We start from the raw sequence: 24,968 nt of genomic DNA, 5'->3' as shown, positions 1-24,968 counted from the left end.
AACAATAGTCCTCTTTCCCATTGATTAATATTCTTCAGGAGATAACCTGATGGCAATTTAGGTGAAAGGTTCCCTATTGACATATACCTTTCTACTGACTGTTTGGACATCTCTTCAGCCTGTCTTAACATGTTATACTTTTCATTTAGAATCCCCTGAAGTGATTTTTTATTTACACTGCCCAATTCACTTGGGTTAAAAAAGAGGTGCTCAATATTTATGAGGGACCGGCTTTCTCGTACAGCCGAGAGCCAAGGTATGTCCATCCCCTTGTCGCAATTAAAGCAGTCAGAAATTATACTTTGTGTTAGTGTTGCCAGCAGGATTCTACCACACTTTAAGCCAAAAAATAGCTGGCCGGGCTCTGATGAAGTCTTCTATATATGTCAAATTCAGCTCACTGTGACAAACATACTTAGAAGCAGTAATCGGTGCTCCTAGGAATTTTCTACAGAATCTATTTTCCTCGGTTTGGATACCCTTACAACCTGAGTGTCCCCAAACCTCTGCCCCATAGGTTGCCACCGGGATACATTGTAATTTGAAAATTTTAATGATAGATAATACTACCTCAACCTTTCTAGGTTGAGGTAATGACAGTACAGAATTAATAGCTTTAGCAAATTTGCCTCTACTATGTGAAACATGAGTAGTCCACAAGTCTTTAGCTGCAAATACCATGTCCAAATAGTGAAAGGTGAAGGTACTTTGTAGACGTTCATTTCCTATGGTAAATGATTTAATAGAGTGCTTCTTTGGGCCACAAGCCATTAAAACGGATTTATTAAAATTGGTGAGAAGGTCTAAAACAGCCATAAAATCATCAAAATCCTTTATTAAAGTGCGTAGTGCATTTGGGGTGCGGCCCATTAAGACCGCATCATCTGCATATGATAGGGCGGGAAGAGTGCTGCCATTAATCTTAGGAACTTCATTTGTAAGCTTAGTCAGGGAGTTATGCAGTTCATTAATGTATAAAATAAATAGCAGTGGGGCCAATACGCATCCCTGCCTGACTCCCCTGCCGATATTGATATACTCAGTCATCTCCCTGTTTTTGCCAATACGCACCCGTGCCTTTAAGTCCCTATGTAAATACACTAAAAAATGAACTAAAGCTTCGTCCAACCCGTATTTTAAAAGGTCAGCAATGTAAACTACATTTTTATGTTCCTAGAAAGGGAGAGCTTTAAGTGGGTCAGCCCTGGCGAGTTACATGATATCTTATTTGTAGTGGGAGTGGAGTTGGTACCCAGGACGAAATGAGGTGTATTATTTGGTGTAGTTGTGCATCCTCACCATGCAATACACTTACCAACCACTTTAGGTCCAGTAGGTTTTCTTCTGTAAAACCTTCAGATCAACCCTGGATAATTGAGGCACTAAGCAGCAAGGCTAACGCAGAAGAACAAGTGTAAAGCATTTAAACAGCACCAAAACAATTGAAGAAGAATTTGACACAACACTCAAGAAATCTGAAATCAATTCAGAAAAATAGACAGTATTTTCATAAGAATTTAGAAACTAGAACAAACAAGCATTTACAATGCAACGGTTTCGCCTTTGACAAAGTTAGAGCTATTGGCATTGCAAATGACAAATTGTTTATTTTTGTGTTGGTTTTTAAAACAGATAAATAATGGCATTGTCATTTACAATGTCAATAGCTTAATCTTTCGCAAATGCGAGACCTAACAAAAACTAGTGCTTACAGCAATTAATGAACTGAAATTCAACATGCTTAGAGAGCCTCACCTAATCCACCAACGTGGACGTCAATCCCTGACCAAGTCAATGAGAAGACCAGTGAAACAGCTCGGAAAATGGGCCAACGCAACCTGGAGAGGGGTCCTAGTACCACTATAGACCACCCTTTACTGCCTCGTGCAGACTGTGTGCTATGACCCCTGGCACAAAGATGCCTATCTGGAACACTGTTGAATTGCTTATTTTGCTTTTGTTTGCCCGATTGGCAAGGGATGTAATAATTGTATTGTCAGCGCTATTTATTGTTCAGGAAGGGATGTGGGGAGCCTTGGGTTTGTTCAGAAAACATATGCTCCATATGTCCAATAAAAGGAAACACTGAACTGAGGCATGTGGTCACGACCAAACAGACCTTATCTATCCATTGCGCAACCCCTGCCAAAGTCAATATGTAAATGGCCCCGCTCATAACAATACAATGAGTCAGTGTTGGTTTTATTGCCAATCATGCCTTCGTGCAAGTGCTTTGTTGACAAAACCTCAATTGGGGCAATTTAGTGTTAATGTTTGAAAAGTCACGACTGGCTCATTGCGTAATTTAGGGCGCGAGTGACGAGTCCTAAATAATGTGCCACTTTCAGACTATATTGATGACAATATACGGAGTTTTGCTCTCTTTACATTTGTTGTCAGATTTAATGACAGAGTTATTAGTGAGTACCGCGCAGATAGGGCGTCTCAACTGCACACAGCTCTCTCCTGCTCTCAACTCAAACAAGTGACTGCGAAGCAAGAAGATGCTTATTTTTATTTGAATGATATGCTGATATTGTATATCTTTATAGTTGTAAAAAAACAAATAACGTTTTATTGACTGAAAAAGGAGATCCCATTTAAAACTATAGGGGTAGATTATTAAAATGCAGTTTTGGAATAGTGTGTTTCTAATAACTGACCTGATGACCTTGAAAAGCTATAAAAGATACAAAATAGAAGAGTGTTTGGTAGGAAAACCCCTTCACCCACCGCACCCTCCACCCCCCTCCCCCACCCCCAAACCCGGCTTTCTTTCCGGTCGGTATTTTCCATGCGTCAGAGTTAAGATATTGAAAATCGGTCCCCCAGCAACCACATACCTTTTCTGAAGAGTTGTTCATTTGCATTGAACGAAAATATTTTCTAGTCTCTCTTGCAGGGCTGGGTCTGGTAAAGTTTTAACCCGTAGGACTGGATTCTGTCAACGTTGTGAGAGAGCTCCAGGGAGCTGCAACCACCATGGCTCCCAGTCAGGCCAGGATAGAGTCAGGGTGTTGCCATGGTAACTGGTTGTCCAGCCTCCTCCAGCAGCAGCAGGAAATGTCAGGCGGAGGAACGTAACTTACACTAGTGCAGCGGGTTCAGTGGCACCGGGTGCTGAAGGACCTCTCCAATTCGAAGATTGCCGTATTTTATACGTCATACAGCAGCCAGGGGGCCAATTCCTTTCCTTGCACTAGGGCCCCTGCGAGGAAACCGCGGTCTGGGCTGCTTTAGCAAACCACTGCAAATGAGAAGCCTGCACTGCAAGTCTGCAACCGAGCAAAAGGGGAAATGGAAACAAAAATGCACGAGTGAACCACGAGGTTATATGACTGAAAGGCGGCGTGCTAAACAAAATTAATAAAATACGAATTGCACCGCACAAAATGATTATATACTGTGACAGGACTCGAGATGGGCGCCTCGAGTCCAGCGGTTTTCATCTCAAACTAGAGTGTGATGACTTGCACTCGGGGGTGGCACTTATAAGAGAGGGCTGGACTAGACTATATCTGGAAATCCCCTTGCAGACACAACACGCTGCTCCACTGGTACGGCTACTGCGCTACAGATTCTTGGGAAAAAATAAGTTTTCTGTTTAATGGCCACACCCTTGCTGCTCCCACCCGTTCCCTTCAAATCAGACCCAAGATGTGCTAAGAAAGGGGAGAAAAACAAACAATAATAAAAACGCACTCCAGCCCTTTTTTTCTCCCAGTGATATGAAATGCAGTAGGGGGCGCTCGACAGCCTACCTGTACAGTGCGGATCGGCTACATCCCAAGGCGGAGAGAGCCGGGTTCGATGCAGGGCTTGCGCCTTGCCGCCGCCTCCAGCTGGTTGAAGCTATAAGGATTGCCTGCCGGGAGCCCCCACGGGACCTCCGGCAACTCGTACACGGGGCTCCTCAGAGTATGCCTGCAAAATGCAACATGGCTTGTGTATGGCAGCTCCTCCTGGAGACCGTTTACATCACTTCTCGGAAAAGCCCTCCTCACGCCGGCCAAAGTAGACAGCACCCGCTGCTGGCCCCACAGCTGCCCTGCCGTGACGTCAGCGGGGTACCAGCCAGAATCGCTGTCCTTGCTGTCTGCAGGCAGCTTCTGGGCACGGGTTCTTCTTGCGAACGCTTCACGGACCCTGCTCAGAGCTTCCAGGGCTGCACGCTGCTCGTCGAGCCCTCCCTCCTCAATCACTTTCCTCTTTCGTCAAGTCAGCCATTCATGAGTGGGTAGCATTCTGGATCAGTAGATGGTTGGCTAATCCTTGCCCAACTAATAGTTCGTGTTTTATACCACATTGTCACATTTGTATACAGGGCACAAGTCCTAAAAAAAGTCAGGTCCCGGGCCGTGCTGCGATTGGCTGATGTCACGGGGGTGTCCCGGCCCGGCAGCCAATCACAGCGCAGCCCGGGAAATGACGTCACAGGGGTGTCCTGGGCCTGCAGCCAATCACAGCGCGGCCCGGTACACACAGCAGCAAGGGGCGGGGCTTAAAAAAAGACCCAGAAACGCCCCCGAATCGCGTTTTCGCAAGAAAGCGTGATTGACAGCCTCTGTCTCCCAATGGCTAGTCTCCATATATGGAGCTAGCCAATTGGAAACAGAGGCGGTCCAAACATCCCTACTGAAGACAAAAGTTTTCGATCTGCGAGGGGCACTGCGTGCCCCTCGCCAGGTCGAAACCTAAAAACGGAGTATTGCTACTGTGTCTTTGAACCATTAAGGACCCCTGCCTCGGGGCATGTTAGTTGGTGGATGACTTATATTTGTATAGGCGATGACCTGGTACTCATTCCTGTGCCTGCTCTCAAAAGGTACACAAAAATACTTTAGCGGGCCTGTCCCTGGCAGTGCTGGGTGGCGAGTGAAAAAACTGTCCCACGGACAGCGCCTCTGCACCGCGGCTGCCAACCAAGCGAGGAACTTGTAAATAAGTGTCTCGTGAGATGTGATGTGAAAGTGGGTCGTAGATGGGGTGGGCGCTCTTCATACGGGGATCTGCGCAGACCTCCGCTGACACAGGGTCAGCTCAGCTCTGGAGGAGTTGTGAAAGTTTCTGCCATTGCCCCTAGCTCTGAGCAGTTGTGGTTTTGTAGCAGGCGAGCTAAGGCATTCAGACTGCATGCTTTGTATACTGAGTTCCATACACCCTGTGCGCCTCTTATAAGTTGGACTGAGAGTGGCCTCTCACCCCCTGCTGCAACTGAAGAGCTGTGCTTGCTCCTGGTGGTGGGCAGGAGACGAGCAGCGTGTTTGATTTTTGTGCACGGAATAAGGGCGAATGCTGTGATCTCTCCGCCCGAGCCTTCAATTTCCAGTGCAGAGAATAAAATGAAACAAGTGTCAGATTTACTCCGATACTGTACGTTCCACCGTGCGAGACAAATGGAGTTTGGCAGGGATGGTATCCATTCCTTCCCTCGCCCCCCCCTGTGTGTTGTCCCGGTGAATGCTGCCCACGCTCATAGCATGCCGCTGTGAGGCGGGGGGTCTCTCTCCCACCAGGTGAATGGGGTATCCGAGGAGACTCCGTTAGCCCCGGCTTCACATATCGGAACTGTGGAGGTCTAAATGTGCCTCATGTTTGTCTGTTGTAACATTTGTTCAAAGTTCATAGTTGTTCTCGTAGAGAAAACGTATGAAAATCTTCCTTATCAGGTGTGAAGGTAGTGTCCAGCCATTCCGTTTTTCACTGCGTCTATTGGTTTTGCTGAATTTAAAACAGGCTAAGTAAAAGTCCCCGAATGCGAAGAAAAACAGTGTGAGAGAACCTAGACACCTCGTGCTCCATGTTTGTAATCAGTAAGTATGCTAGCCCATCCCCCGCCTCCAACAGATATGGTGTCGGCAGCTCTTTCGCAGCATTAAACACATTCCATGGCTATGGTCCGGTGTCTGAGGTGGCTTTTGGCAAGGAGAGACCAGCAGCTCCTGCCGTGACTCTGGCTGCCGGCGCGGGGTAATGGAGTGAGACCGAGCTAATTGCGTGCGATTCCTGGGCTGCTGGTATTTGGTGTGCCTGCCTGCACTTTCCCCACGTGTGGTGTGTGTTAGTGAGTGAGTGGAGAGATGGCTCCAGGCTGGACGCATGAAGTGCTCTTACTCGCGCGTGTTGCCTGCAGCAGACAGGCTAGGACCAGTGCGTGGTCCCTTTGACAGGAGCTTGCTGCAGTCGTGACAGGAGCCAGGCAAGTGCTCCCACCCTCTGCGCGGAGCTTGGAGCAGATGGGGGCGGGACCTGATGCCCCTCGACTACCCTACTGTGGTTTAGGCTCCTCCTCCAGACAGGTAGATCAGTGGGTGTACGAGGGTGACTGCATCCTGCTATGTAGGTGACGTCAGAGGTGCCCCGAGATCTCCAGTTGCCTCCTGTCTGGCGTGAGTAGTTCATCCTGTTTAAGGATGCTCTTCTCAGAATGCAAGGGAAATCGAACACCGAAAGCAGACCCTGTTGCACATAAGGGAATACATGGAGAGGAGCCATGACGGTGCCTGACGCTAGACACTCGAGATCTCTGCAGATGCACCGGGTTGCTCACCGTTTACAACAGGACGTGGCCACAATGTAGCGCACGTGTATAAATACGGCCCAAGTGGGAGAGTCCCCTGTTAACACAGCCCGATGCTCTTGAGACAAACGGCTGAAACAAAGTACCCGCTGGTCAATATTACAAGACTTTATAAACAGCGACAGTCTGCCGAAATATGTCCTCTACAATACCTAACGTTATGAGAATCCCTCGGTATTACTGTCGAGTTCTTGATTATTTCTAGTATCCTACAATTTTCTGCAGCGGAAATTATATTTGAAATCAATTTTTCGGCAATTACCACTTGGAGTACTTTGCCAGGAAGTTGTAAATCATTTGGCAGCGAAATCGCCTCTCAGGTGTCTGCTGAAAGCTCTATTGGGGAAGTAGCACAACAAGTCCGTTGCACATGATGGCGAGCTGCGCACACCCATGTCCAGTTGCGTGCCATTTTACTTGAAAGAGTTATGCAGAAGAAATCCACGTACCGAGCCCTCTTATTCTATAGTGCAATATAGAAGTGCTATCACCCCCTCGCAGGGCGGGTTTACCCCCCGAAGCTACAAACTCGTTGGAAAATAAAGCACACACTGCTGAAAATGTGGCTTAGATCCCTGTCAGGGCCCTGTTGCTCTTACGGGAATTGCAGAGCATCCTAGGCCCGTCCTGCTCTGAGCCGTGAGCACGAGGGCAGGGACTGCTGCGTGTTTCCTCTCGTGTCCCCAGCACGCACGCTGTTAGTGTAGGCCCCGCGCCAGACCCACAGCCAGGCCGAGGCGCTGGCAGCAGCCGAGGGATCCTGATAGGAATCAGAAGTGCGGGTTCAAAGTATCCTCTCGCTGAGGCCCGGGGCACCGACATTGGCTGCTGGCCGGACTCGCAGCAGATCGAGACGGACACGCTGTGCAGGCCCAGCGGGGAACTTTTGGAAGCCAGTTACTGTATGTGGCATGACAGCCAGTTACTGTATGTGGCATGACAGCCGTGCCACCGCACTCGCAGCTGCAGGCCTGAACTGCATTGTCACATTTGTATACAGTCCTAAAAAAAGTCAGGTCCCGGGCGTGCTGTGATTGGCTGATGTCACGGGGGTGTCCGTGCCGGCAGCCAATCACAGCGCGGCCCGGGAAATGACGTCACGGGGGTGTCCCGGGCCTGCAGCCAATCACAGCGCGGCCCGGGACACACGGCATCAAGGGGCGGGATTTAAAAAAATAGTCAGAAACGCCCACGATTCGCGTTCTGACCGGGAGAAAGGGATTGACGCTGATGTCTTCCAATGGCTAGCCTCCATTTATGGAGCTAGCCAATGGAAGAAGGGGAGTGTTCAATTCCCCCTAGTGTAAACAAAACCTTTCGCCCTGGGCGTAGCACCTGCGGTGCTACGGCCAAGGTCGAAACCTAAAAAGATCCACTGAGGAGTTCTGGAGATATAGATTGTACAAGAACCAATAAATCAGAGCAATTTCACTAAACCACGAGCAATCCTTGGCAAAGTAAGCACATTGGACTTGGAGAAACATTTTCCAAGAAAGCTTAGGTAAATGTAAATGCAGTCACTAACAAGTACTTGGGCGACCAATTCTGGCAAGGAGATAATCAGGGGGACCAGCAAGGTCCTCAAGAACTGTTACCTTCCCAGAAAAAGGCATCCTGCAGCAGTACCAGGCACTTTATCCGCAGTGAAATGGGTTCCTATGGAGTGGTCCTTATGCAAGGGATAAAGGATGCTGTGGATGTGACATGGTCAATAGGGTATCTTGCAGGGATTCTCGGTCCACAAAGATGGCGAGGGGGTCCAGTTTTCAGGCTCAACGTCTCATGAAGTCCTCTTTTGGCTTGTCAAAGTCCAGTCGCCACTGGAGTACCAGTCACGCGTTCTCATGGTCACAAGCCAATCCTTCCTGAGTTGATAAATCACCTTCTAAGGGGCTGAGTAACTCTCAAATAGCACTCCCAGGCTCAGTGAACTCTGGGTGCCAGGGGTGCCCCCTTTATGTTCAGAAGGAACCCTCGGGGCAGGATGGCCAATGGGCTACCAGGTTCCCTCACACCTAGTAACAAGTGTGTGTGAGGTGTGGCCTATGGCTTTCCTAGGTTGCACCATTCTGCCCACTCCCAAGATGGTGAGACCCCTTTCTCTGTGTTTAGTTCTCCCTAGCCCAACTCGGAGTGTGGCTACATCAGGGCTATACACTACTGGGTAAACCAATTTGGCAACTGATTTTCCCCTCTGCTTCCTGTGCCAGCCTGTCTACCTCAACAATGAGGTAGCCCTCCCCTGGTGTTACACATCTGCCTTTCAAAGGTGGCTTCACTTTTAAAGCCTGCCTATTGGGGTTAACATCCAGTTAGCCTCCTGCAGGAGGCAGGTAACACCTCTCTGACCTGCAATGCCTCATTGTTCTCCATTCTGAAAGTTGTTGGCACGTCTCTCCAGAAGGCAGAAAGCTGTCTCATGGAGCACGCTCCATGTGTGTTCTGGAAGGCACAGGAGTTTTAAAGGCAACAAAGAGGCAGCTTTGCTTAAGCTGCACACTGCAACAAGTTACATTAATTTCGAATTGAGATATAAGTCGGGCTTATGTAATGAGTTGTTTGATACCTTGGAGTGCCTACTTTGGTTGCACTATTCTGGTGTTATCACAGCTGAGGGGTCAGAGTGTAACCCTGTACTCGCAAATTGGGCAACCAAATGCACTGTAAAAACTGTAGTTTGGCATGTTTTACTGACAGGACATGCAAAGTACATGTCCTGCCTGTGTCATATGTTGCACCCTACCAAAAAGGGTCAGGAGGCCTGCCAGAAGGGTGACTTAAACACATGTCCAGGGAAAGTGTTGGCTCTGCCATTGCTTTCAATGGCAAAGCCGGGCTAACAGTGCACAACTGCTCTACCCATCTGCAGTGGTGGACAGGGAGATGTGGTCTACTTGGAGGACCTCCAGAGTGGCACAGCCAGTGCTGCAGGCCCTGAGGTACCCCTCTGACTCCCATGCCCTGGGTACCAGGGTACTATTTACTATGGACTAACAGGTAAATTAGCTATTTCCAATTGGGTATAGCCAATTCAACATACGCTTTAGGGTCAGGACACTGGCCCTGAGGTCTGGTCAGCTGGCCTCGGTGCAATGTCAAAGTTGAAAAACCAGCAGCATCAGTTGAAAAACTTTGAGGTGACCATCCAAAAAGAGGCATTTCCTTACAGTACCATGGAGGCTTTCTGGTATTATGAGCATGATGAAGATCTTGACTGCACAAAAATTAGCATCAAAGCAGACATTTTTAAGATAGATTGACAGGCTGGATGTATGGGGTAGAATAGAAAAATTGAGCAATACAGCCTCAAAGATAAGCTAACTATGTGCTGTGTTGTTTTTGTCACAGAAACACAATCTTTTTCAGTGACTTTGTTGATTCTTTTTCAGATATAGTTGGGATCAGTGTCTTGGATTTATAGTACTTGTTCTGGTATTGTAAGCTTTTTTCTGCACAGTTTAGTTGTTTGACTTTATACATGGACAGGACTTACCTCTCTGTATAACAGAATACAAGAAACACAGAGCAGAAGAATTGATTTACCAAAGTGAAGTCTGAAGACAATGTAGGGCTTGTGCATCTAAAACAGACAGGACATGGGTAAAATGAATGGTTAGGGGGTCTATATGACTCATCTCAATATATGTTTCTGTCATTACTACTAAAAACAAGCCCTTTTTATATTGCCCACTCATACATAGTTCATTTATTCTTTAGGAAGAACCTATGCATTACTGTTCAAGAGTGTTCAGCCTGAAGATGCAGCAGAGATAAAATTTGTTGCTGAAAATGCTGAATCACGAGCAAGTCTCAAAGTTAAAGGTAAGCAAACAACAAAATATTATTTAATGCTAAAGTGTGTTTGCGAAAGGTAAATATGCCACCCTGCTTGTTATCTTAGGAACTATGAACCAAGACACTCTATCATTACTAGCTTATTTGCAACCCAGCCCTACTCTCGCTCACCTCTGGTCCAGTCAGTTTCTATGTTTTCAGCAGAAGCTCCACTAGGCAGAGTAGGGAAACGTGAAGAAACCTGAGAGAACCACCAGCAACCTTTGCAGAGCGAGGCAGTCTCATAGGAGACTCTTGGACTAGAGTTGTCATCAGGTCCAGGTATCACAACATGGCAAGTGGGAAAAACACAAACTGCGTTAATGAGGTTCCTCCTCCATGTTCTAAGATAGTTATGGCAGTAAAAAGTGTATGTGATATTTTTATATCAGTGTGGGTTGCTTTGAATGTATATGTTCCCCGATGGTTCGGGCAGATAGTGAAAGCAAAGGCGCAATACAAAGGGAGTTAAGCAAATATAACACCTCCCTGAACCTTCATTCGGGGTGTTTTTTTTAAATTGCACTTTTATTTAGACTTTGTTGTGGTCTGTGGTGCAGCCTGAGAAGTATTGGCTAGCCCTTGTGTGCCCACACACAACATGGTGGCCCTGCTGTATCACTATACATCATCACCTGATTGTGGCTTGCTAAGATCTTGTGGACATCAACTCGGGGCATCCACATCAGCTAGGGGGCTTTCAGCTGAAGTCTGTCCACCGCCTACCCACCACCAAAAGGATCCTCTAGAGCAGTGTGGAAGCATACAAAACACTGTCGTAGATTACTGACAGTTAATACCAGCACCAAGCACAAAGGTGAGCATGCTATGACTTGTTATATCAAGATAAGTATTTTCAAAACCGAGCACTTTTTCTACATTCATCTGTCAGTCATCTAAAATGTATCTCCTTGAATTTCATAAAATGAGCCAAGGTCTTTGATTAAGCCTCTAGTTTATGAATAGAATGTAAGGGACTGTAGGCATCCCATCTGTGATAGATCTGCTTCAGATCTAATATCATTGCCAAAGCATTATGTGGAACCAGTTCAAGTTATTGAAGACCTTCAGTAGGATGACTAGTTAGACAGTGTGACATGAACCGGCCCATCCAACATTGTTCTGACACATATGGTCCTCCACAACTAAAGTTAAAAAGACCCACCAAGAAGTATAATTCCAGCAGAATACATAGGTTTTATATTCTGCAGCTGGCAGAAACGTTGACCTGTCCCACTCAAGTCATGTGTTGCCTGGTATCTGTGCAATACTATGCCCTTTGTTTAGTTTCTTAAGATATATTCCTGATTTAGAGTTTGTTGGATGGGTTGTGTATGTCAGAATCATGACAGACATCCAGCCCGCCTCATTACAAGTGCATTATATTGTGCAGCACTTGTATTAAGGTTCAGGGAATGTCCATAATTTGTGTGATGCATTAACCAGTCCGACTAACTCTAAATGAGGACGAACATGTTTTAGACCTACTTATCTGGGTAAGACTGGAGAGTGGCCATAGACTTTTATAGACTCTAGGACAACCCTCCTATTGTTTTGCTAGGTAGAACTCACAAAGGTATGCCAATGAATACCTTAAAGGATCCCTTACAGCTGCCCGCTGTGTCGTCTAGTCAAGTGCTCAAATTGAAAGTGTTTTGAGGCAGAAAGGACTCGTTCCAAAGCAATACAGTTAAACATATGAAGAATGTGAAGTTCACATCATGTTCATAAGAAAGTATACATATTACCAAACTACCACAAATCATTCAAACAAAACCAATAAAGTAAAAATGAAGAAAAATAGGCTTTACCATTTTAAGTAAAATTTATTGTAGAAACTATTAAGAACCAATGTTATCTTGTGGACTATGAAAAACAATCAGAAAATTACCCTCTGTCATTATGGGACTGTTCAGCAAAGACAAGCAATAGTTCAATAGACTTTTATTCCCCCCCCACACTTTCTCTTGACGTGGAGTAACGGCCTGTCTCTAGGACTTAGGCATTTTTAGAGAATTCATTCTTCAGCAAAGAGAAAGTCTCAGAGTTTTTTTCGGATGGAGAAAGTAAATAAAGTCTAAAAAGACTAAAACGTTTCTGGTGGCAAGAGATGTGTCTCAATGACTGCTCCTGAGTGCAGGATATTTGGGCAGAATAGACCGGCTTTTCTTGGTTTATTGTTGCTTTACAATTACTGCACCAGGGGTGCAAGCTTTTTGACCAGGCCTCCACAGGAGTGGCTACTGAATCTGGTAGCTCCCAGTGAGGGGGTTTAGGGAAATGGAAAAATGTGACTGTACAAAGGATTCACAAAGTCCTCAGAAAATGTGTCCTTACCAGGCTGGTGCTGGCATGTTTTGGGTTATCTATTTGGGCTGCTGTGCCGTTTTTAACAACATTGATTGGAAATTCCCATATCAGGTTTTTTATACTTTCATTCAAGCAATACAGAAAGGAACATTCAGACTCTAGTTTTTCTTGCCCCAGATATACAGGCACAGGCCTTAGAGAAGCCAGGATGTTAGCAACAGTGTGTGACTATTGCAGATCTCTGGAATATGTGTTCTTTCTTGTCTCAGTTGTGTAAAACCATACTGACTACAGAATATTTTTGGCTCCAAAAGTAGGCAGATAGTCAAACATCATAATGAAGAGTTCTGCTATATCCATGGTGGTAGATTAGAAACCTGGCTTCTGGGATCCGCTAGCAGCTCAGTCCAGAGATGAGAGAGAACAACCTTTCTAGGCACCTTCATCCAGGAATGTAGAGATTGTTTTCTTAATCCAATATGTTTGCAAGGATTGTGAGCTCAGCTTGACATTTTTATATAACCCATTTTTGCAGCAGATCTGATTCTGGAACATGTACATCAGTGTTATGCTTCCCTTAAGATGGTCACACTCTCTTTGCCGACAGTGTGACATATTCAGATGTTAAGAAATGTGGGTTGCTGCAGTCCATATCATACATTCTATTTCCCTTCAGTTTCAAGGTGAAACGGGCCTTAGTTTCTTGGCAAGTTCATTCACCTGCCCCTGTTCCCGCCCATATCCTCTCTTCCTATAAGGTAAGGCAATGATAGCCCTACCACTTGGGCTAATTAATTAGCACACTAATGTGCCAGCCTTAGCTGGCTAGGATAGACATTGCAGGCAGGACTTCCCATTACAACTGTATTAAGTACAAAGTGTATCCCTAGACAAGTCCAGAACGGAAGCAATCTGAATATCAAGAGAGCACTCTACTCAGGGACACTGGACAACCATTGTCTGGACCAGAGTTTCCCAAACTATGGGTCTTGTAACACTGGTGGGTCCCGAGCTAATATTTGTTGGGTCACGAAAGCCCTGGTATATGTAAGCAATCAGGTTTTTAATTCCGATATTTAATAATAAATGTAAAAAAACTGTTTTATAAATAATTATGTAAAAAACAAATTGTCACTGCCTCTTATCCATTAAAGGTAAGTGGGTTGCAACCAGTCCTGCCCCAACTGCCAAGCCAGGTCCACCCTGGGCCAGAAACAAGGATCCTGGGACTGTTTTTGGGTGATCACCAAAGTCTTAGGACCTCATTAATGGGGTTTTGACTCAGGGCTGTGCAGCAAGTCACCTTGGTCCGCTGCCCTGCATCAAAGTGAAAGGGCAGGAATGCACCATATTATCCAATATGGTGCATTCCTGTCCTTTGCCCCTATTCTGGCTCCGTTTTGTCAGCCTAGCGCCAAAGCAGGCACCCTTGCACCATGGTGCAAGGGTAACAGTGTTGTCGGCAGGATTGTTTTTGTTCTGGGAGGCCTTTCCTTCTTTCTATGTGTGCTGCAATTCGGCACACATGGAAAGAGGAAAAAACTTGGAGAAATAGTTATTTCTCCTCCCCATAGGAAGGCATAACGTTTGGCACTTCCCCCGATTTACATGGTTTTGTAAATCTGGGGAAACGTCAAAATCTATTTATGTTGCTTGGGAGCACTCACCACAACGCCCATGGAATGCCTTTCTAGCACAGAGTAAGGCAACACAGTGATTTGTGCTGCCTTGCCTTATTCCATATCGCTGAGACCATTCAAAACCACAAAAAGTGGCTCTCTGCGCTTGACCTCATGAATATGATTTTGTAGTTTGAACTGCCGGAGTGTCACAAAAAGTGACTCTCTGGCGTAGCAAAGGACTCATAAATATACGCCTTAGTGCGGAGACTTTCAAGAAGTAGTTTACCCTCTATAGCTGATCCAACCAGAACAGTCAGATCTTTCTTTTGACTCTTATACACCCTCTGTATCCAGCTCCAACACTGTGCTAGGGTAGATGAGAGGGATATGACTATCAAAGGAAGGGTGACCTTGCAGCATGCAAACCTCACAGAAACCTACTATCTCAAATGTTTAGCCAGTTAAACTTTCCTTTATAGAGAGGCAAACATATGTGCCAGCATTTCTAAGCCATCTTCCAGGACCAGCCTACCACTTATTTTGAAGTTTCCCCAACATCTGATGGAGTTACATACCCAGGAGAATTTGATCCCCGTCCATCTTGCTGATTCAGATTTTGGACAAATAGGAGTTTGCACTGGTCTTCCTAATGCAACTATAGGGCTTCCAGGATTCTAAATTTCCCTTACAGACTACTGACTCTGAAAAATGTTTTTCTCATCTCCATCACTTTGGCTTTACCTGTTAGTGGGGTACACATGTTGTCTGTCCATCCTCCTTTCTCTTCCTCTTTCCCAGACAACCTTATCCTGCACACTACTTTCCTTGCCAGAGTCACCCCATTTTATGTGGGCCAATCAGTCACCTTGCCGACATTCTACCCGCTTTCTCATGCTCCAAGGGGGAGGAAATGGTACACTGTATGGACCTCGTACTGCTTTCGGATTTTATGTTGACAGAACATGCAAGTTGTGGGTTGATGACCAACCTTACTGTGCAATACCAACTGCAAGAAGGTCAAGGCAATTTACATGCAGCTAATTTCTCGCTGGATCATGCTATGCGTTAACATTTACTAAGCCTTCTCCAAAGAGCATCCATATGGTATCCTCGCCCATTTGACCAGGAGAAAAGGAGCATCTTTGGTGTTATCTCCGAGTGTTTCAATGTTGGATATTTGCTGTGCCACAAATTGGGCTTCAGTCACACCTGCACCAGACATTACTGTCTTGACTATGAAGTCTGCAGACATGGCCATTTTGTCAGATCTGTTTTCTGGGACTTATTAGTTTGGCCATCTTTTCTTCTACCCCCTAGTAGGTACTGCTTGGATATTGTTCCAAAAGGTGAGAAATGAGCAAGTAGAAGAATCCATTAGAAGAACCAGTTATCTTTAGCAATGATCTTTCTATTGGGTAACCCACATGAACATTCCTTATCAAACATGCCTGCCTCCCTACTCTGAGGAGTGTTCATGAGAAGGTTAATAAGGTCCTGCAGATCTTGGGGTGAATGTTTGACAATGTTCAACATTCCACCCATCATCTTTTTGTGTTGCATTTTTAACCTATGTGGGAAGGGTATGCCCAGACGTGGGTCCTGTACTCGTTACTCCGCCGATTGTGCGCCGAAGGCGCGCCAAAGGTAAGCCCGTCTACGCCCGTCCGCGCCTGGACCGCGCCCAGTGCCAGGACCCCTGGACCTCGAAGACCCCGGCCGACCCGCCGGACGTACTCCGCCGCCACCCTCATCGCACTCAACACCGGCCGATTCCCAGAGTGCCACCAAGCCACACCACGACGCACCCACGGACCTTTCAGCTGCCACGCCTGCAAATTCACCTGCATCCGGACCTGCCTCGCACCAACACCCGCCAAGTCGAACACCAGCAGCACCCACCTCAAGTGCATCCTGCTCAACACCCGCTCCGTCCACAGACACGCCATCGAACTCTGGAACCTCCTAGACGCCACAGCCCCTGACGTTGCCTTCCTCACAGAGACCTGGATGAACGCCTCTTCAGCTCCCGACATCGCCATCGCTATCCCAGAGGGCTACAAGATCGTCCGGAGGGACCGCAACGCCAACCAGATGGGAGGAGGCATCGCCATCATCCACAGGAACACCATCCGTCTCACGACCAGCACCGACAACACCCTGACCACCGCCGAACACCTGCATTTCCAGATCCACACCGACCCGAACACCACCCTCAGAGGCACCCTGATCTACCGACCCCCGGGACCACGCACACAATTCAGCGAGGACATCGCCGACTTCGTCAGCCTGCATGCCCTCCCCTCCGCCGACTACATCTTCCTGGGGGACCTCAACTTCCACCTGGAGAACAACAACGACCGCAACACCAGCACCCTGCTCGACAACCTCGCCAATCTTGGACTCAAGCAGCTGGTGTCCACCCCCACCCACCTCGCCGGACACACACTCGACGCAGTCTTCTCTTCCAGCACAGACATTGACTTCAGCCACGCCACAGAGCTTCAATGGACGGACCACAGCTGCGTCCACTTCACCTTCAAGAGAACGACGACCCACCACCACCAGCAACAGGCCGCCCACAGAAGCTGGAACAAGATCACAGCAGACCAGCTCGCCACCTCCCTGAGCCAGCACCCTCCTGCCAGCTCAGCGAACCCAAGCCAGGCCGCCGACAACCTCACGAAGTGGATCAGCAACTGCGCGGACGAACTCGCCCCGCTGAGGACCCCGCCCAGCAGACCCGGCAGCAAGAAAGCCCCGTGGTTCACCGACGAACTCAAGAGCTCCAAGAAGAACTGCCGAGCCCTCGAGAAAGTCTGGAGAAGGGAACCTACACCGGACAACAGGACCACCTTCAAGCTGGCCACCCGGAAGCACCACCAGCTGATCCGCGCCGCCAAGAAAACTGCTTTCAAGGACCGGCTGGACAACAACGCACACAACTGCAAGGAACTCTTCAACATCGTGAAAGAGCTATCCAACCCCAGCGCAGGAAACAACGACATCACCCCATTGCAAGACCTCTGCAACTCCCTCGCTTCATACTTCCACAACAAGATCGCGGACATACACAACAGCTTCAACAACCAACCAACGCACACCAAGACCGAACAACCACCCCCCACCACCACCCTCCACGCCTGGACCCCAATCAGCACCGAAGACACCATCCGCACGATGAACTCCATCCACTCCGGATCACCGACCAACCCCTGCCCTCACCACGTCTTCAACAAGGCTGACGCTGTCATCGCACCCCACCTGCGAGACATCATCAACACATCCTTCGACACCGCCACCTTCCCTGAGAGCTGGAAGCACGCCGAACTCAGCGCTCTACTCAAGAAACCCACAGCGGACCCCACCGAACTCAAGAATTACCGCCCCATCTCGCTCCTCCCGTTTCCAGCCAAAGTCATCGAGAAGACCGTCAACAAGCAGATGGCCGCCTTCCTTGAGACGAATGGATCCCTCGACCCCTCACAGTCCGGCTTCCGAGCCAATCACAGCACCGAGACCGCCCTCATCGCCGCCACCGATGACATCCGAGCCCTGATGGACAACGGAGAAACAGCGGCCCTCATCCTCCTAGACCTCTCCGCGGCATTCAACACTGTCTGCCACCGCACCCTAGTACAGCGCCTCAGCAAAGTCGGAATCCAGGACAAGGCGCTGGAATGGATCATCTCCTTCCTCGACGGAAGAACACAGAGAGTCCGCCTACCACCGTACAAGTCAGAGGCCACCGAAGTCATCTGCGGCGTCCCTCAAGGATCCTCTCTGAGCCCCACCCTCTTCAACGTCTACATGAGCCCCCTCGCAGCCATCGCACGCCAACACAACCTCAACATAATCTCCTACGCCGATGACACCCAGCTGATCCTCTCCCTGACCAACGACCCCGCCGCCGCCAGAGCCAACCTGCACGAAGGGATGAAAGAGGTAGCCGAGTGGATGACGACCAGCCGCCTGAAACTGAACTTGGACAAGACGGAGGTCCTCATCCTGGGCTCCTCACCCTCCGCCTGGGACGACTCCTGGTGGCCTCCCGCCCTGGGCACCGCACCCAAACCGACAGACCATGCACGCAACCTGGGCTTCATCCTGGACTCCTCCCTCTCCATGACCAGGCAAGTCAACAACGTCTCCTCGGCGTGCTTCAACATCCTATGCATGCTACGGAAGATCTTCTGGTGGATCCCCACCGAGACCAGGAAGACCGTCACCCAGGCCCTCGTCACTAGCCGACTGGACTACGGCAACGCCCTCTACGCCGGTACCACCGCCAAGCTCCAGAAGAGACTCCAGCGGATCCAGAACGCCTCAGCCAGACTCATCCTCGACATCCCACGAACCAGCCACATCTCCGGACATCTGAGAGACCTTCACTGGCTCCCCGTCAACAAAAGAATCACCTTCCGCCTCCTCACCCACGCACACAAAGCCCTACACGACCAAGGCCCGAGCTACCTCAACAGCCGAATCAACTTCTACGCTCCCAAACGCCACCTCCGATCAGCCAACCACGCCCTCGCCGCCGTCCCCCGCATCCGAAGAGCGACTACAGGAGGAAGGTCCTTCTCCTACCTGGCCGCCAAGACCTGGAACTCCCTCCCGACCGACCTGCGCCTGACCCAAGACCACCTCTCCTTCAGGAAGAAGCTGAAGACCTGGCTGTTCGAGCAGTAGCGGCACCCCCCCACCCCCAGCGCCTTGAGACCCTACGGGTATGTAGTGCGCTCTATAAATGTCATTGATTGATTGATTGATTTCAGGCTAGCCTGGATGGTGAGGGGTGATGACCCAAAAAAAGTCCAGGATACTTGTTTTACAGTCCAGGGAGGACCTAGCCTGGCATTTCGGGCTGAACTGTTCTAATGGGGAACAGGGTCAAGGCTAATTTGCATATGACTGGGTCCAAACTGGAATGGCGTGGTGAGCAAAATAACAATTTATTAAACCCAGATCTTTGACTGGGGTGAATGTTTGACAATGTTCAACATTCCGTCCATCATCTTTTTGTGTTAGATTTTTACTCCAGCCTATGACTGGCTTAACGTCCTTTTCATTGTGGGAAGGGGAATGGCTCTTCTTCCAGATTTTGTAGGGGTATAGTGTAAGGGTTCGGTTTTCTACTCTCCCTGGTGTGGAGTTTTCTTCTGTGGAGGGTTCTACATTGCCGGATTTGAATCCTGCTGGGAATGTCACATTATCTTCCCAGGAGTATGCCTGTTAATCGGCACCGGGCACAGCTTTACGGGCATACTCCTGGGAACGTTTGGAAATCACAATAAAGGAAAAGTACATGCAGGCAGAGGTGGAGCTCTCCCAACATTCTTTTTCAACTTTCTTTGTGACTCTGACCTGCAGTCTTTAGCGGTGATGGCCTCTTCCCTGAAGAACGAAAAAGAAATTTCTTTCACAAGGAGGCCAAAAGCTTTGAGACATATAAACAGAAAGTGTGCTCTTCGAGTGGTCTCTCCATTATTCAGGCCAATGTCTTCATGGACAACACACCTCCTTGTCTATAATCCGGAGGAGTGTTTTGTGTAACCTGGTCAAGTAGACTGATGAGTAGAAACTGCTGCCATCTATGGGCCTCATCCACTCTTGTAAAGGTTTGTCGTCCATGTGCTGTAAGTCGGGACATTATATCAGAGGCCCTAACCGTGACGTTGAGTTTGACTGTCTGACAAAGGAGTAGACACATTGTAGGTATTACTATAACCTGACTTCTTGCAATGTGACACTACAGACAACCATTTACACTACTGTCTTGCACATCCTTAGGAAGCACTTGGGCAAATTTTAAGGGTTTGCTAACATGTGTTGGCTAAAACCTCTGGCTGAACATTTTTCATGAAAAAAATCACAGACAATGACCCTCACCCCATTTTAGAGGATGCTTATTTTAAAAACATTTGCTTGGCCTATGAAAATAAAAGTGCTACATCTCAAAATGTTATGAACTCTTTGAATCACTGGATGGTTAGGCCAATTCGAGTTGTGAAGTTAGCAACTACAGAGCAGTTTAGAAAGAGATTGTCTGTAGGCTCGGTTCTTCTCTTCTAGTGAATGTCGGAAAATCTAGTCAGATGCATGGTATGCCTAGTCAAACCTTACCCATGTCTCTCACCTATAAGTGTAGAGGTAAGCAATATAACAGTGAAAATGATTGTAGGTTCTTTTTCTTGCTGTGCTTTTAAATAAATCACAGTTTAATATAGCTTGCTAAATAGTTTATAATGCACTAACATGCAGCTGAGTGCTGCTATCAACACTGTTACTCAGAGTGCACACATCCAATGGAAGTTTGTAAATATTAAGTTATTAGGTGGAGGACCAGAGTTTGTGCAATTTTTCAAGAGTAGGCAAGTCAGGTTTTACTAGAGGGGCTTTGGAGTCAGAGAATCCACCAGAACTGACAAGGCATAGTTCCTTTGCTATGCTTTGGAAAACAAAGGACTGAAGGAGAAAGCAGAGCATGGTATCTGATGAAATCTAGTTATGTAAATTTGAGTACAGGAAAAGGGGCTCTGTAGAATATGTTGTGAATAAAGCAGGGGGGTTTCAATCATATTCTTTTTTCCAATGGCAGCACCAGGATGGCTTCACAAGAGGTCACTTTAGGAAGGCAGGCCGTATCATTTTAAGGGCCCTATTACGATGTCAATCTGTAAGCCTCCAACCGCTCATCAGAGGCTTACCGACTGACATCGTTTCTTTACATTTCGACCGCTAAATTATGTCGGCATTCAGAGTGTAAACCGGCCAATCAAACTAATTGGGTTCTGATGGGCTCAAGGAGCCCGTCGGGCAGTCTGAAGCCACACATAATCCCTAATGGACTGAGTTTTCACCATTGAATTATGTCCCTTTCCGTCAGCCTTCCCATGTCTGCCTTTCTGACATGGAAAGTCTGTCCAAGAGCAACTTTGGGGGACCCTAGCAGGGCCCCCTTCTCCCCTGGCCTTACGGTTGATGCATTGGGGGAGGGATGTGCAAAAACCTCCATTTTGCAATGGGATCTTGTGTTGTAGGCTGTTTTGGACCGCCGAAAAAGGTCCCATTGTAAAATGGAAGTTTGTGACTGCGCTATGTGCTGTCTCATCCTAATTGCGGTTTCAGGACAGCCGGACGGAGTTTGGTTGGTTGAGCATCTACTCCAACTGACATCATAATGAGCCCCGTAATCTCGTCAAGATGATTGAGATGAAAATCCAAAAGGGCTATGTTCAGGATTTATGTTTATGTTTATGATTTGTAAAGCACATTGCCCAAGGGCTTACCCACGCTGGTGGAGAGTACTGAACAGGGTAACTATGCCGATAAGAGTTTACCGGGGAAATAACCATGTCTTGAGTTTTTTCCTAAAAGTGAGTTCCTCTCCCAACAGTCTCATTCTGAGGGACAGGCCATTCCACAGCTTTGGAATCAGATGTGCAAATGATCTTCTGCTCCATGTCTAAGCAAGAGCTCATGCAGTGTTCCAAGCAGCTGGCTATCATCTGATCTGCAATAGTCATAAAGTAGTAAAGCAAAGAAGAAAGCATTTTTAAGTTGTAAAGAACAGCATGACTACAGATGACACGTCTAGGTGGGTTAAGATTTGTGGTCTTCTAAGACATCTTTGCTACGTACAGAAATGGAAAAAGCTGGAAAGTGATACAAAGAAGGACTAAAGGACTCCTTTCAGTTGTTGACAACTGTTGGCTGCATCAGTTTGTTTTTAGCAGGTTTTTTTTTAACCGGCATTGGTTCATTCACAGTGCCGGATTAAACCCTGGGAGTCCCCTAGGCAGCTGAAAATTTGGGGCTCCCCTCCAAAATTATCTCCTGATACTCAATGCATCAGATATTTTTTTTTAACTGACAGCAGCCAGAAGATGAGCTTTTAAGAGACAACCTGGTAAGTGAATCCAATGTCTCTCGTTTATGTATTTTAAGTTGTTGGGGTCTGGGCCCCAACCCCACTCCTAGTGAACAGGTAAAGAACTTGGGGATGTAGCTAGACTCTAAGCTCACTTTTGATCACCACACCGGGATGGTGGCCGGGAAGTGTTTTGGAATAATGAAAGGCCTTCGGAAGATATTAGATGTGATCCCCTTAGCCGCCAGGAAAACTCTAGTCCATGCATTGGTAACTTCCCGCCTGGACTATGGGAACGCTCTATACCTAGGAGCCAGTGGCAAGAGCGTTCAGAGACTACAATGTATTCAGAATGCGGCAGCCTGCCTTGTCCTGACGCTCCCTAGGAGAGCCTCCTCCAAGAATGCCCAAACTGCCCTACACTGGCTCCCGGTAAAGGAGAGAATTGTCTTTAAGGCCTTGTGTGTCAGTCAATGCATCCTGCAGGGAAAGGGTCCTAGTTATCTACATAGCCTACTGTCCCCTATACTCCTACCAGCTCCTTGAGGTCACGGGGGCCGGTACAGGTTCAGATTCCAGTAAGTAAAAGAATAAGAATGGGGTGTCAATCCATTCGCTACCTCGCCGCTAAGCATTGGAACGCCCTTCCCCAGGATCTCTGGAGGGAACAATCTGAAAACCTATTCCGTAAAAAATTAAAGACATGGCTCTTCCAGATACAGAATCACTAATTAGCCCCCTCAGTTCTACTGCTACTGACAGGGACGATGGGCCGCAGCGCGGGGACACACTAGTGAGTGTAACCAGGCGCTTTACTAGCTCCTTTATTATTATTATTAATGGGTACATTACATTAATACAGTATTTTCTCTATAGAGTCTTTAATGTAAAGTTTTTGTTTCTTTGAGTTGATTATTTTTCTTCTGTCTATTGGAAACAATATTTAAGAAAGCTTGATTGTAATTGTCTATCAAGATCAAATCAATATTATATTGATCTGTTGTCACAGGCCCCTAAAAGGAGTGGAGCCCATAGGCTGGTGCCTACTTTGCCGATTTGGTCATCCGGCTCTGTTCATTCACATGGTGATGACCAATAGACTGGGGCAAGGCAGGTTGGTTAGCTAAGTTCGTTTTACAATCTTCAAACGAAACAACAGTGCGCTAAGTCAAGCCAAGTATCACTTTACTCGATTTGAGGATTGCAAATCATAAAAGTACATAAAAACATGGAATTCATTATGACTTAAAAAGGAACATGTTAAGATTAGAACGCAGATAAAACATTGCATCTCAAAAACTTACATTTAAATCTCCAATTAAGAACCATGATAAATAAATGCATATATTCAGAGTGCATAAGAGTTGCAAATATAATAAGGCTGGTCTCACTTGACTAAAGTTAATCGAGAACAAAAGTGCTCCAATTCAAAAGTGACCATTTAGGCTCACACATAAACTGCTTAGCTGGCTATGGGGAGTAATCCCAATTTAAGAGCAGAAGCAAAGCTGGAAAAAAGTTGTTAAAATGTAGCTCTTCACTAATTGGTCAGTTCACTGAGCGCATCTGTTCAGTCTAACGAAGAAATATTTCTAATGTTTTTTTTTTGTTTTTTTTAGAGTTACCAGTGAAAATCGTGAAGCCCCTGCGAGATAAGATTGCCATAGAGAAGCACAGGGCATTCCTTGAGTGCCAAGTATCACGTGCCAGTGCAGAGGTCAAGTGGTACCGGAAAAACAAAGAAATCACGGCTGACAACAGAATTGAAATAGTGAGCCAGGGGCTGTACAGGAAACTCATCATTAATGAAGTGGAGTTTCAGGACGAGGACACGTACACCTGTGATGCTGGTGACGACAAGACGAGTGCTCAACTTTACATTGAAGGTAAGGATTCATTTGTCCCTCATTTAGACCCTTTATCAGACACCTGGTAAAAGGATATTATTATTTATTTCAGGAATCATTATTGGTATATGGAGATCCTCAAGAGTCATTATTGGAATCTGAGGATCCCGGCTTAAGCACATAATTACAGAAACAAGCATTCATGAAAAACATAAAAAAGTTTGAATATTTTATTTAATTCATACGAAAATGTAAAGAAATCAACATTTTAATGCCCAGACTCGACACAGGTTCCCCAGCTTTGAGGTCGACCACTCTAGCTGTTAGGCCACATCCTCTCCTGTTTGTAATCACCTTTCAATGCAATTGTAAACTGGAGAAATCAGCTCTGGGAATCCTGGCTTAAATCGGGTGGTATTTTCAGTGCCACACCCGTGGCGGCCCTGCGACAGCTGGGCTACCTGCATAATTATTCTGACAGCAGTAATGGCTGAGGTTTTACTGTCAGAAACTAAAAGGTTCCCTCAACACTGAATGAAGTAGGGCTGTCGGTAAACCCACTGATTTTCAGCAGCTTAGTCATTCAGTGATGGAAACCTGACCTGGGACCTTTCTCCAAAACATTGAAGACATGGTCATTTTAGGTTTGACGGGCTGTACTCGTTTCTGCCATGGCTGTAGAGACATGTACTCCGCTATGCTGGCAGACTACATCTTGCCTTATTTAGCAATCTCCGCCTGCCTAGTATAGATCTCCGTTCCTTCAGAGGAGCCTTCACCATGGCGGATTTTCTGAAGGCCCTCTAAGTTTGCTGAACTGATGCCATGTTTTAACTCTCAAAGTGGGAATTTGTTTTTGAAAATCCCAAAAATGCCTCTAACACACTGGGAGCTTTCTCCCAGGT

The 24,968-nt window shown here is 47.1% G+C and overlaps 1 protein-coding gene across 1 annotated transcript in view; it reads left to right on the top strand.

Moving 5' to 3' along the window:
• The window catches only part of OBSCN (obscurin, cytoskeletal calmodulin and titin-interacting RhoGEF), a 1,012,031-nt gene that overhangs the window by 369,306 nt on the left and 617,757 nt on the right, over nucleotides 1–24,968 (top strand). Inside the window, exons 27-28 of the mRNA XM_086941076.1 lie at nucleotides 10,298–10,402; nucleotides 23,836–24,102. Of these exons, the coding sequence (XP_086797202.1) occupies nucleotides 10,298–10,402; nucleotides 23,836–24,102 (372 nt within the window). The remainder of the gene's footprint in view (nucleotides 1–10,297; nucleotides 10,403–23,835; nucleotides 24,103–24,968) is intronic.

The sequence above is a fragment of the Lissotriton vulgaris genome, chromosome 10 (assembly GCF_964263255.1).
Source record: "Lissotriton vulgaris chromosome 10, aLisVul1.2, whole genome shotgun sequence".
NCBI lineage: Eukaryota > Metazoa > Chordata > Amphibia > Caudata > Salamandridae > Lissotriton > Lissotriton vulgaris.
Note: the sequence above shows the minus strand (reverse complement) of the source record. Positions and strands in the feature narration are given on the sequence as shown.